This window comes from Phycodurus eques, chromosome 23, assembly GCF_024500275.1.
Source record: "Phycodurus eques isolate BA_2022a chromosome 23, UOR_Pequ_1.1, whole genome shotgun sequence".
NCBI classification, from domain to species: Eukaryota; Metazoa; Chordata; class Actinopteri; order Syngnathiformes; family Syngnathidae; genus Phycodurus; species Phycodurus eques.
The window spans coordinates 5,186,146-5,198,849 of NC_084547.1; the positions used below are offsets into that span (position 1 = coordinate 5,186,146).

The following is a 12,704-nucleotide window of genomic DNA, read 5'->3' on the forward strand; positions in this document are numbered from 1 at the left end:
TCTTTAGAAAAAAACCCAGTGAAACACTCACACGTGACATTCCGACGGACACGGACTCACGCACAAAAAGACGTCACTTCCAAATGCATGACGTCAGTTCCTATTCCCACCTGGATGTAGTTACTCCAGCTATCCACGAGATGGTAGCATTGCATGGCCTTTTGTGCTTAGCACTGATCAGACAGCTGTTCCGAAGAATTTTCCACTGTATTTGACGCAGGGTGTTCATGTGTGCCGCTGTTCTTCGCTTTGTGCTATTGGGAGAACACCACCAACAACGATCGCTCTTAAATTAATTGAAAATGACACAATAGCGTATTTGGCTTTTCGGACTGGTTTCCTCATTGAGGATTTACCGCTTTAGCTTGTTACTTTTCTTCGCCACACCCACTTAGGCGCTCAACCAATAAGCGTCGACTGCGAACATAAACACCTCACGTTTACGTCACCCCATAAAACATGTAAAAAAAAATGCCCAAAACAGGTTAAAGTAGGACAGTCTAGCTAACTTTGTGATGTCTTTTTTTTTTTTTTTTTTACTGCCAGAAGTACAGAGAGTCGATTCTAAACATGAGCTGTGCGTAGACGTCTTTTCACGTTGTTCTCAGCAACGGAAAATCACATTTCCGAGCTATACTTGAAGGCAACATTGTGTTCGGAGATCTTCGGCCTCAGCTGCTGATTGGTCCGCTGCCCGAACCGAGTGTTCGGACACCTTCGGCCTGGGCTGCGGATTGGCCCGTGGCCTCACGTGAGCCGACCGTGCCTCCTCAGTGTCACCTTGGCCCGGGCTGCTTCAGGTGGACTGTCCGGCCCACAGGCAGGCAGGCACAAAGACAGGAAGGGAGCCGGCAATCGGAATCGGAGCGGCCCAACCATGACGTCTCCGAAGAGCAAGACGTCTCCGAAGGCCATCAAGTTCCTCTTCGGAGGCTTGGCCGGGTAAGCAGCACCGCTAGCTTCCTAGACTGGCGTGCTAACTGCTAACAAACGAGCTCGTTAGCCAGCTAGCTGTTTCCAGTCCCGAGTTTATTGATAGTCTTCACCCCCCCCTCCCCATCTTTGTCGCCAATAAAGAGCATCCTGTACGTTATATTAATCATCCATATCAACTCGCAAGAGTGTTGAAATAATCAAAACAAGTTGATACAACGTTTGTTGGTGAATGGTAAAGCCGGGTTTCAGATAGAAAGCTGCTGGAACAAAGCCAACTTTTCTGAATGTCACAAACCAGATTAACTGTGTGTGTGTCTGTGTTATATAGGATGGGCGCCACGGTGTTCGTGCAGCCCCTGGACCTCGTGAAGAACCGCATGCAGCTGAGCGGTCAGGGCACGAAGGCTCGCGAGTACAAGACCAGCTTCCACGCGCTCGCCTCCATCTTGAAGAACGAGGGCATCAGCGGCGTCTACACCGGGTAGCCCGCCGTGACTTTTCACCTTTCTGGGTTTGCGGTTAACATCTGCCGCGTCTGTCAGTCTGTCTGCAGGTCTGCTGCGCCAGGCCACGTACACCACCACCCGTCTAGGCATCTATACCATCTTGTTCGAGAAGATGACGTCGGCCGACGGACGCCCGCCAAACTTCTTCCTCAAGGTGGCCGAAGCGATGCTGCTCTCGGCACCTGTCGGCAGGTAGGACCAAAATGTGAACCTCCGCTCTGACTCCGTCCTGTGCTGCCCCCGCAGGCGCTGATCGGGATGACGGCCGGAGCCACCGGAGCCTTCGTCGGCACGCCGGCCGAGGTGGCGCTCATCCGCATGACGGCGGACGGGCGGTGAGGGTCACGCCTTCATCATACGACACTACATCATAAGCCACTTTTACAACATTCTTGCATTACTACTATGTCACTACTAGATCATTTGTGCATTACTACTACACCTTACGTACATCACTAATACGTTATTCACCCGTCAACCCATCTTTTATTCATACATCGCAACTAAATCATTCATAGAAGCATTGCATGCATACATGCATACATACTGCTACTACATCAGTCATTCATCACCACTACGTGGCAAGTGGCGTGTGATTGCGCAATTGTGACGAGATCTCAAATGACATCACGCGTGCAGACTTCCTGCGGACCAGCGACGAGGATACACCAATGTCTTCAACGCCCTGGCCCGAATCACGCGGGAAGAGGGCGTCGCCACCCTGTGGAGGGTGAGAACGCCCACCTACCTACCTGCCACACGCATGTGTGTCTGTCCACTCGGGCTCACTGATGTGTGTGTTTTTTTTTGGTTTTTGTTATTTCCCCCTCAAGGGTTGCATTCCCACCATGGCGCGGGCGGTGGTGGTCAACGCTGCCCAACTGGCATCTTATTCGCAGTCCAAACAGGCACTGCTAGACTCTGGTATACAGAGAAAGAGAGACACACAAAGACACACAAATACAGAGACATGCACACTGACAGACACAATGACACAAATACACACAAACAGAGATAAGACACACAAAGACATATTGTGTGGAAATACGAACTCAGACACACGGAAAGCCACACACAAACACCAAACACATATTGACGGACAGACAAATACACACACGCAAACACGTATTTACCGACAGACACACACACGTAAACCCAGAGACACATGGACAAAAACACACACACACACAAGTCAGACGTACACAGATGGATGCACACAAACATGTAACACAGACCGACACACACTCCCGCAGCTGGCAGACACTCACACGCGCCATGTGCCCTCAGGCTACTTCGGTGACGACATCCTGTGTCATTTCTGCGCCAGTATGATCAGCGGCCTGGTGACCACGGCGGCGTCCATGCCCGTCGACATCGTCAAGACCAGGTGAGCACCGATCGGGCGCCGGACGCGGCCGCGCGGCTCTCACCGCGTCGCCATCTTTTGTCTCCAGGATTCAGAACATGAGGATGATCGACGGCAAACCCGAGTACAAGAACGGCCTGGTGAGTTTCGGACGACCGCGCGAACGCCGGCTTTTCAAAATGGTGAAAATGACGAGGCCCGTCACGTGTGCTCTGACCTGTAGGAGGTGCTGGTGCGCGTGGTGGGCAAGGAGGGCTTTTTCTCGCTGTGGAAAGGCTTCACGCCGTACTACGCTCGCCTCGGACCGCACACCGTGCTCACCTTCATCTTCCTGGAGCAGATGAACCGCCTGTACAAGACCTACGTGCTGGACCGCTAACACATGCGCGCACACACACACGCTCACACACGCACGGAGAGAGAGCAATGCACTCACACGCATAGGTGTTATAATTTAATTCTTTTTGTAAAAAGAATGTAACAAGTGGGTATTTCGATCATGGGTTAGACAACAACAACAGGCGTAACCATGGTTACAGATACTGATCATGACGAGGGTCTATTAAAAACATTGGGACAACTGCTTGGACTTGGTCAATGGCGTGTTGTTGCATCATCAACACACAAACACGGAGATACATAAATGTGCACACTGATAAGACTAAAAAGGACACACACACACACAGAAACAAACATGGAAACATGGACGCAGACACAAATGGGGACACACACACACGAGAGACGCACACAAACATGGTGACACGGACGGGCAAACATACTAAGTCACAAAAATGGACAGAGGTACAAACACACAATGAGGGACACAAATATAAGATACACACACCGAGACAAACCTGGAGGAAGAAAAACACACACACTGACACACAGAGGGACCAACACAAAGAGACACAAAACACTGAGTGACACACAAACAAGGGGGACATGGAGACAAATGCGGAGATTCGCACACAGACAGAGATGCACACAGAGACACAAACACTCTGGTACGCACTGAAATAATATGAGAGAGACAGACACGCACACACAAACAAAGGCATTCAGACGGACAGACGCACACGTGGAGACACACACACACATATAGACGCTTCAAAGTTGTCATGTGACACAACACTTGAAGTCACTCAAACAAACGGTAACTTTAACTGTTACACAATAATAAGTACAGAGATACTGTCGTCGTACACGCAGTCTTGAACATCGTCTGTTTTCTAAAGCGCTTCTCCTCATTGGTCCTCCCTGGACTGCTGGCCAGCCAATCGCAACGCACACAGCGACAAACAAGCGTTCGCATTCACACCTATGCACGATTTCGAGTCGTCATTGACCCTAGCAGGCGTGTTTTTGGAACGTGGGGGGAAGCCGGACGCAGCACACGGAGTCTAACAGGACGGCCGCAGCAGAGATTCGAACCCCGCGCCTCGGACCTGTGAGGCGGTCGTGCGACCGCTTCCCCTACATGCTGCCCAGCCCTGAAGATGACTTTTCTATTTCTGTTCTCCGCTGCTTAAGGTGAACGTAAAGGTTAGAGTGTGTGTGTGGGTGTGTGACTGACCTTTGCTTGAAGGCTGAGCGTGTCACATTTCTCCTTTGGATGAACTCTGACCTTCTCTTGGTGCACGCCAGGGACCGTCTGACTGTTACACACACTGTAAAATGTAATTATGTAGAAGCAATGTAACAAATCTGGATTTAGATTGTTTCGCGCTTCTCGTGGCTTAACATCCCTGCCCCAACCACGAGTAACCATGGTTACAGATGATGATGATAAGGGTCAATTAAAAAGTTGGGACATCTCCATGTTGTTGCATCAAGTGACCATGGATGGACACACAAACACCTTACAGTAACGCTTACACACACACAAAGATGCGACTTTTCCACACACTCCCTTGGCGTCCCGCTGGGCCCGCCCCCCGGCTGGCTGACGCCCATAAAAAGCGGTTCGCAGCCCCCGTTGCGGGACACATCCTGAAGGCCGTGGGACACTTCCTCTTTGATCAGGCAGACCACCAGCACCAGCAGCCCCCCTCCCTCACCGAAGACAGCTGAGGTAGGCGCCCCCACCCCACACACCTCTGCGGCCCTCCACTTGTGCTATTTTCTAGTCATTTGTGAGAGACCTTCACAACAAGGTCAAAGTTGAGACAAACAGGAAGTGAGGACAAAGTCCAGAAGGATGGGCAAACTTTTGAGCTCAAGGGCCACATTGGACTTTTAAAACGGACAGGTCATACGTTGATTTGAAGAAAGTCAAAAATGTAAATGTCAAATTGTTTTTTACATTTTTATTTTTATAAAACCAATTCATACATTTCAAATTGTACTGCTTACAACTGATGTAGTTGTAATGAATGAATGAACAATTTAATTTAAAAAATACATTTTAATTTACAAATTTGGAGGATTTTATGTAAAATTGATATTTTACAAACACTGTTTTAAAATTATCTTACAATTATATTATTTTACAAACAATTATTTTTTCAATTTTTTAAAAATGTATAATCAATTTCAACCATCAACCAATTGTCTAATTTAACAAATGTAAATATATTTATATTTTTGTTTATTTTAATAAAATGATTCATTCTATTAAATTTATTATAATTACAGTGCATTAACCAAATTATAATTTTTTACTAATATGTAAGTTTGTTATAATTAACAATATGTCAATCAAGCATTTCATTTCATTACCGCTTGCTACAATTGCTGGGCAGCCTCAGCCAACACTTTGACTAACTGAAATGATTAGAGAAGGTCACGCTATTAATAGCACAAATAGTTCTGTGGAGTACAGTGTTGACCCCCCCCCTCCCCCCCTCAGCCACACACACACTGTTGATTTTGATTGGCTGGCAGGGAAGGGGGACAGTGTTGAGAGAGTTTTACAAACGCTACTTCCTGTCCTCAGACAGGATGTCCATCACAAAGATCCACGCTCGGGAGATTCTCGACTCCAGGGGAAACCCAACCGTGGAAGTGGACCTGTGGACCGCCAAAGGTGAGGGGGGGGGGGGCACGGCGAGCCCGGCACAGCTGAGCGTAGCCGTTCATGAAGACTCAGACGTGCGTTCTCCACAGGTCACTTCCGGGCGGCCGTCCCCAGCGGCGCCTCCACCGGGGTCCACGAGGCTCTGGAGCTGCGAGATGGTGACAAGAGCCGCTACCTGGGCAAAGGTACGCCCCCCCGTTGGTGCCAACATGGCCGTTGCCATTCACGTGTTAATTTTTATTTTTTTTTGTAGGGACCTTGAAGGCGGTGGAGCACGTCAACAAGGACATCGCCCCCAAGCTCATTGCCAAGGTTGATACATAAATCCCCCCTGCAGATTTTCAGTTCACAAGTTCACCAATGGGTCATTTTCATATAATTTGATGCATAACGGTAAAGACATCCATCCATTTTCTGAGCCGCTTATCCTCACAAGGCTCGCGGGAGCGCTGGAGCCTATCCCAGCTATCCTCGGGCAGGAAGGCGGGTTGCACCCTGAACTGGTTGCCCGCCAATCGCAGGGCACACATAAACAAACAACCATGCGCCCACACATTCACATCTAAGGGCAATTTAGAGCCTTCAATTAACCTAGCATGCATGATTTTGGGATGTGGGAGGAAAGACATGGCCCAAAGAATTTCCTTTTGAAAATCAATTAATTTGACTTGAGTATTTGAATTATTGGCAGTTGTTATCCATCATCAATCTTTATGAATTTGTGAACGTGACGGATCTATTGCACGTCTTTACCGTTATTATGATTGTACTTGAATGACTAGTTCGGATCTTTTTTGTACTTGTATCCACCGAGAGCAACGTGTCAGTTGTGCGATGGATCCGACTGTATGTCTTTATAATTATGCAATTTTGTCTTTACCGTTATGCAAGAAGTGTATTTGAGTGGGCGGCCACCATCTGCAAATTTGCAATCATCAATAACCTTTGGAAGTTATTGATGATTGGAAACAGGAAAAACTGCTGAATTAGATTTTCTTGTGTCTTTTCCGTTATTGATCAAATGATCTGAAAATGAGCCCTATTGTGTCGAATAGGAAAGTAGTACATGTGTTTCCGTCTCCTTCCAGAACCTCAGCGTCGTCGAGCAGGAGAAGATTGACAACTTCATGCTGGAATTGGACGGCACTGAAAACAAATGTAAGTCTGTGCGTGTGACCCCGTTGGACCCCATCTGACCCCGCCTGACCCCGTCTGCCCCCGCAGCAAAGTTCGGCGCCAACGCCATTCTGGGAGTGTCGCTGGCCGTGTGCAAGGCGGGCGCGGCTGAGAAGGGCGTCCCCCTTTACCGCCACATCGCCGACCTGGCCGGACACAAGGATGTCATCCTTCCCGTTCCCGTGAGTGGGATGGGATCAAATAACTAGCGCTTATGGCAAGCCACTCCAGCATTTAGTCAAGATCAACTTGTCAACTTGTGTACAGTTTTGCTTCACTAGTAGCATGTAGTTGTCCAACTAGTGTGTCCTAGTCATTCTACTAGTGTACAGAAATGTCATACCGAAGTGCAACACAGTCATTCCACTAGTGCATCTTAGTTGTTCCACTAATGCGTACTACCACTAATGCGTACTAGCCGTTCGACTAGTGCGTCGAAATGTAACAGCAGTGGCAAAAAAAACATCACTAGTAAGACAGTCATTCTACGGGTGCATTGAATTGTCTTACTAGTTGGGAAATTCACTGCACTAGTAAGATATTGACTAAATGCTGAAAGGGCGTGGCATAAGCGGTCATAGCCTAGCGTCTCACGGGCGTCGCGCGGTGCCCGCAGGCGTTCAACGTGATCAACGGGGGCAGTCACGCCGGGAACAAGCTGGCCATGCAGGAGTTTATGATCCTGCCCGTGGGCGCCTCTAACTTCCACGAGGCCATGAGGATCGGCGCCGAGGTGAGGCGGCGTGTAGCCGTAGTTGGCGCGGCACCGGCGCGTTAACGGTCCGTCCCGCCCGCAGGTCTACCACAACCTGAAGAACGTCATCAAGGCCAAGTACGGCAAGGATGCCACCAACGTGGGCGACGAGGGAGGCTTCGCTCCCAACATCCTGGAGAACAACGAAGGTGAGACGCAAAGATGACGTCATCGGCGCCGCAAACGTCAAATATACGTCGACCCCGCCTGAGGGGGGTTAGCCCTATATTGGATACGTCAGCGTGTCCGCCATATTGGATGTGGCAGATCTGCCATTTAAACTGATGCGCACACCCTTTACAGAATTTCTCTCACACACAAATACACACACATTGTATACTCATACGCACTCTCTCTCACTCACACACACACACACACACACACCTGTCTCACATAGACACACACGCATACACACAGTATGATAAATGTTAATTCACCAACTAACAACAATTAGAATACTTGCTTTCGGGGAATTTAGCTGTATAGAAAATACTTGAGCCTTTGTTCCACTTTGACACATCCAATACGGCGGCGAGGTTCACGTACATTCTGATGTCTTCGATTGTGACGCAGCTCTGGAGCTGTTGAAGACGGCCATCGAGAAGGCCGGCTACCCGGACAAGATTATCATTGGCATGGACGTGGCGGCGTCAGAGTTCTTCCGGGCCGGGAAATACGACCTGGACTTCAAGTCGCCCGATGACCCTTCTAGGCACATCAGCGGCGAGAAGCTCGGGGACTTGTACCGCAGCTTCATCAAGAACTACCCCGGTAGGCTAAAAAATTGCTAGGCGCCTAACCGCGAGGCGGCTAACCCCTGCCTGCTCCATACAGTCCAGTCCATCGAGGACCCGTTTGACCAGGACGACTGGGAGCATTGGGCCAAGTTCACGTCCTCCGTGGACATCCAGGTGACCGCCGCCGTCTCGCATCGCGCACGCAAACACTTGCGTCCGCACAAACTAAGAGAGCATCCCATCAGATTGTAGGGGACGACCTGACCGTGACCAATCCCAAGAGGATCCAACAAGCGGTGGACAAGAAGGCCTGCAACTGCCTGCTGCTCAAAGTCAACCAGATCGGCTCCGTCACCGAGTCCATTCGCGCGTAAGACGCCCGTCTACCCGTCAGTCCGTCGGTAGGGCCATCGGTCGGTCCGTCCGACTGACCTCACCTGTGTGTGTGTGTGTGTGTGTGTGTGGCAGGTGTAAGCTGGCTCAGAACAGCGGCTGGGGTGTGATGGTCAGCCACCGTTCAGGAGAGACTGAGGACACGTTCATCTCAGATTTGGTGGTCGGACTCTGCACCGGACAGGTGACGCTGACACAAAAAAATACAAGACAAAAAGTGCTACGACTGCTCAGACCTTCACTTCTTGCGCTTCATCTTGGGGCTGTTACCAGCTCAAATGCTAACATGCTAGCAGTTGCTATTCTAACATGTCTTAACATAGCAACCAAATGTCGATGCCGCAGATCAAGACTGGCGCCCCCTGCAGGTCCGAGCGTTTGGCCAAATACAATCAACTGATGAGGTAAGCGCTTCCCTTTTTACTTCCTTGTTGACTTTTTGGTTGACTTTCTGATTTAATTCCTGGTTTACTTCCGTGCGCGTACCCACCTCCTCTCTGATGTGCGACCCCCCAGGATCGAGGAGGAGCTGGGCGACAAGGCCACGTTCGCTGGCAAGGACTTCCGCCACCCCAAGATCCACTGAGGCCCTGGCTATTGTTTTCTACAGAAGACAAAACAACAATAAAAATAATAAAAACAATGACAAAAAAATCAATCTAATGCCACTAAGTCAATGCACACACACAAGCACACACACACATGCCTCTGACGTCAGCGTGGACGTTTGGGCGAAGGCCGCCGGTTGCCTGGCGATGGGCGGCGGCCATGTGACAAGACATCATTGAAGACAAAACCATTGCCACCAACTTCTGTGTTTACGTGTGGAAAAAGAGAGAGAGAGAGAGAGAGAGAGAAAGGGGGATGAGAGGGTAAGAGGGAGAAGAGAGGGCGTTAAGAGTGAGGAAGGCGGAAGGGTTGAGGGGAAATGGGGTGTGAGAGAGAAAAAAAAGTGGGGGAGAGAGGTGGGAAAAGAGGGAGAAATAGAGAAGAGAAAGGGAGAGAAAGAGAGACATGTTCCATCATTATTCCAAAGTCTTTTTTTTAACCCTCAAAATTCTACACAGACACCCCACAATAAGACTTTAATTTTTTGCTAATTTCTTAAAAATAATAATTCTTCATTGTCAACAGTCTGTTGTTGCACGTTTGTCAGCAATCACAATCTGAAGTCATTTTTGAATACGATGGCAGACTTTGTGCCGTTTGGATCTGCTTCAGCTTTCATATCGCTCCAAAGATTTCCGATCCGATCCGATTCCAGTCCGAAGGGTTCGCTCACGGCCACGCCTCGCACGATCCTGCCTCGGAGGTCTACGGACACTACTTTGACTTCATGCTTGTTTTGTGCTTACCGTATATAGAAATGTGTGTGCCATTCCAAATCGACGGAAATTCCCACTCCAATTAACCTGTACAAACAAACACAAGATAATGTAGGAAAAGTGAAACTCTGTGATTACTTTCTGGAGACACAGTATGTATGCATGTGTGTGTGCGGGCGTGTGTGCGGCCACTCTCTGTATTGCCAACAGGCACAATAGCGCATCAATCACCAGGCAAAAAGGCCCACGACTGCGTGTGCGCGCGATGACGTCAATCTGCTGAAAGGCGTCCGACACAAAAGCGGGGCGGGCGGGTCATTAGCCGCACCTTTGGGTCGGCACCATGTGAACCCCTCGGGAAATATTTTACCGGGACGACCCGGTCGCCACGGCGACGCTTTACGAGGGGGCGGGATGCGATGTCCAGGGGTCACCGTGGGGGGAAAAAAAGTGACGATGACGATGCGCGTCGGTAACCAACGACTTTTCCCACAAGAACCTGTGAGGAGGCGGCACGGAGGACGGAAATTGTCCGCAGGTGTGAATTGCAAGGTTTGTTTGTCTATATGCACGCCCCAATTGGCTGGCGACCAGTCCAGGGTGTCCCCCGCCTCTCGCAGAAGACGACCGATGATGGAACATGTACGGAATCATGTCCAGGTGACTCCCCGTCAAAGCATCAGTCACTCCCAACGCCTCAACACTTCCAACGAGACCTTCACTTTGCGTGTGTGTGCGTGAAAGACACACGCAGTCACCACGGCGACCCCGGTACCAAGCATGTGTGACATCACGCCATCGAATGCATATAAAAGGGCGGCAGGGACCTCGGTCCTCAGACGCGTCCCGACCGGGAGGAACTTTTTTTGGGGCTCATTAGCTAACGACGACCGACACGAGTTGTGTCGGGATCTCGGTACGAGTCCTGCGAAGCGCATCGACACGACAACGAGCGACGGCTTCCGGCCAATCTCAGCGCAACGTGACTGACCTGAAAATGGACGCCTCTGCAGCCTCCTTCCTCTCCCTCCTGGTCCTTATCTTCATCCTCAACCTCGCCGCCGAGGCCGGGCCTGCGTCTCAGGGTCGCGATGTCAAGGTCGGTCCGGCTCCAGATGGCCTTCCGTCACCTACCATTAGATTGTTAGCGTCTTCAAGTCGTGACCGACAAAAAATATGCTCATGTATTTTATGCTATTGAATTTGGTAACAGACAAAATATCAATCAAAAATGCATAATGGGTTCAATTCCCTGCAACTCCGCTAGAATTCATGCTCCCAGAGACTAGCTGGTGCCCACATGGCCCATCACCATATTACGACTTTATCTTATCTAAAAAATATAACCTCTCTCTCTCTCTTAAAAAAGAGGAACTTTTTATGGTAACATTGCACCTTTTTAAAATAATACAAAATGCAACTCTTTAATTCAGAGGGTATTTAACTCGGGGTGGACATTTGATTTGTGTCGAGATTGCAAGGGGGCTCGGGAAAAGACAAAAATTGTCTGTGGAGCCCAAAAGTTTGAGAATTGCTCTATACCACTCAGGGCAAGCCTGAAGATGTCAGAGACAAGATCTGCAAAGGGCTCGGTGAGAAAGTGACAACTATTGGTGTGAAAGACACAAATTGATTGACCATCCAGTGCTCTTGGCTTGAAAGAGTTTGAAGTTAAGCTAAGCGAGCTATCTTAAAATACATGGCGAGAACTTGCTAATAAACTGAAGGCAATTGCGACCTCACTGACTCGGAAAACTGCCTGCGTTGTCGTACTGTTTATAGGGCCCCTTACGTTGGCCAGTGAACATCTGCTGTGGTCAGATACAAGCAAAGTTGAGCTATTTGGCATCAAGTTGACCTGCCGTGTTTGGAAGATGAAAAAGTGTCAGTATGAGGCAAACACCACCATTGTCACAGTCAATCACGCGGGCGGGAACGCAGCCCTGTACTGTCAAAAACACCTCGGAGACGCGGCGCGGCCTTGCAGCACGAGCGTCACCCGAAACATACGACCGGGGAGAGGCTCGAGAAGAAGCATATTGAGATGGTGTAGTGGCCTCCAGACCTCAGCCCACATGAAAACCTGTGGGGAAGAGAGCAATGCAAGAACGGGGGGCGAGAGAGGGCAAGCAAACTCCAAGAGTCAAACCTCGAGCCTCAGAACTGTGAGGCAGACGTGCGAACCACTACCGCACCGCGGTCCCACTTAATTTCCTTTTCAGTCAGCAAACTTACTGATGTCTTGCTTGTGTTGTCAGGCCATGACCGCACTGTTTGGCTCGCGGCTCTCCTCTCTCCTCATGGCCCCGCCGCCGCCCCCGTCCGAGGGCTCAGCGGAAGGTCCGGCGGCGGCGGGGTCACGCTCCCTCGTGGACGACCTGCGGCGACACGCCAAGATGAGGAGGCGCGGCGGGAAGTGGACGGCGCTGGGAGGACGAGGATGCTTCGGCTTGAAGATGGATCGCATCGGCGCGGTCAGCCGTCTCGGATGCTGA

The 12,704-nt window shown here is 50.0% G+C and overlaps 3 protein-coding genes and 1 long non-coding RNA gene across 5 annotated transcripts; 3 read left to right on the forward strand and 1 right to left on the reverse strand.

Moving 5' to 3' along the window:
• The first annotated feature begins 733 nt into the window (after window positions 1-733).
• On the forward strand, window positions 734-3,390 carry slc25a11 (solute carrier family 25 member 11). Its single transcript, XM_061669190.1, has 9 exons — window positions 734-942; window positions 1,265-1,417; window positions 1,479-1,596; window positions 1,689-1,777; window positions 2,082-2,172; window positions 2,276-2,366; window positions 2,730-2,829; window positions 2,897-2,948; window positions 3,032-3,390. Exons 1-9 carry the CDS (start codon window positions 878-880, stop codon window positions 3,185-3,187), a joined length of 915 nt encoding a protein of 304 aa, XP_061525174.1. The 5' UTR covers window positions 734-877; the 3' UTR covers window positions 3,188-3,390.
• Window positions 3,391-4,376: 986 nt separating this feature from the next.
• Window positions 4,377-9,525, forward strand: eno3 (enolase 3, (beta, muscle)). 2 transcript variants are annotated; one of them, XM_061669187.1, is made up of 14 exons: window positions 4,377-4,879; window positions 5,748-5,833; window positions 5,914-6,009; window positions 6,078-6,136; window positions 6,913-6,982; window positions 7,049-7,182; window positions 7,617-7,733; window positions 7,798-7,903; window positions 8,328-8,525; window positions 8,589-8,665; window positions 8,737-8,861; window positions 8,960-9,068; window positions 9,230-9,288; window positions 9,401-9,525. In XM_061669187.1, exons 2-14 carry the CDS (start codon window positions 5,749-5,751, stop codon window positions 9,468-9,470), a joined length of 1,305 nt encoding a protein of 434 aa, XP_061525171.1. In that variant the 5' UTR covers window positions 4,377-4,879; window position 5,748; the 3' UTR covers window positions 9,471-9,525. The 2 variants fall into 2 exon arrangements, with proteins under 2 accessions (XP_061525171.1, XP_061525170.1); XM_061669186.1 differs by having other exon boundaries at window positions 4,378-4,879; window positions 5,744-5,833.
• Window positions 9,526-9,596: 71 nt separating this feature from the next.
• LOC133397837 (uncharacterized) lies at window positions 9,597-11,413 on the reverse strand. Its single transcript, XR_009767698.1, has 3 exons — window positions 11,201-11,413; window positions 10,240-10,296; window positions 9,597-9,696 (listed from the first exon to the last, which is right to left on the reverse strand). It is a non-coding gene; the product is annotated as an uncharacterized LOC133397837 (long non-coding RNA).
• nppcl2 (natriuretic peptide C-like 2) lies at window positions 11,207-12,704 on the forward strand. Its single transcript, XM_061669193.1, has 2 exons — window positions 11,207-11,308; window positions 12,468-12,704. Exons 1-2 carry the CDS (start codon window positions 11,207-11,209, stop codon window positions 12,702-12,704), a joined length of 339 nt encoding a protein of 112 aa, XP_061525177.1.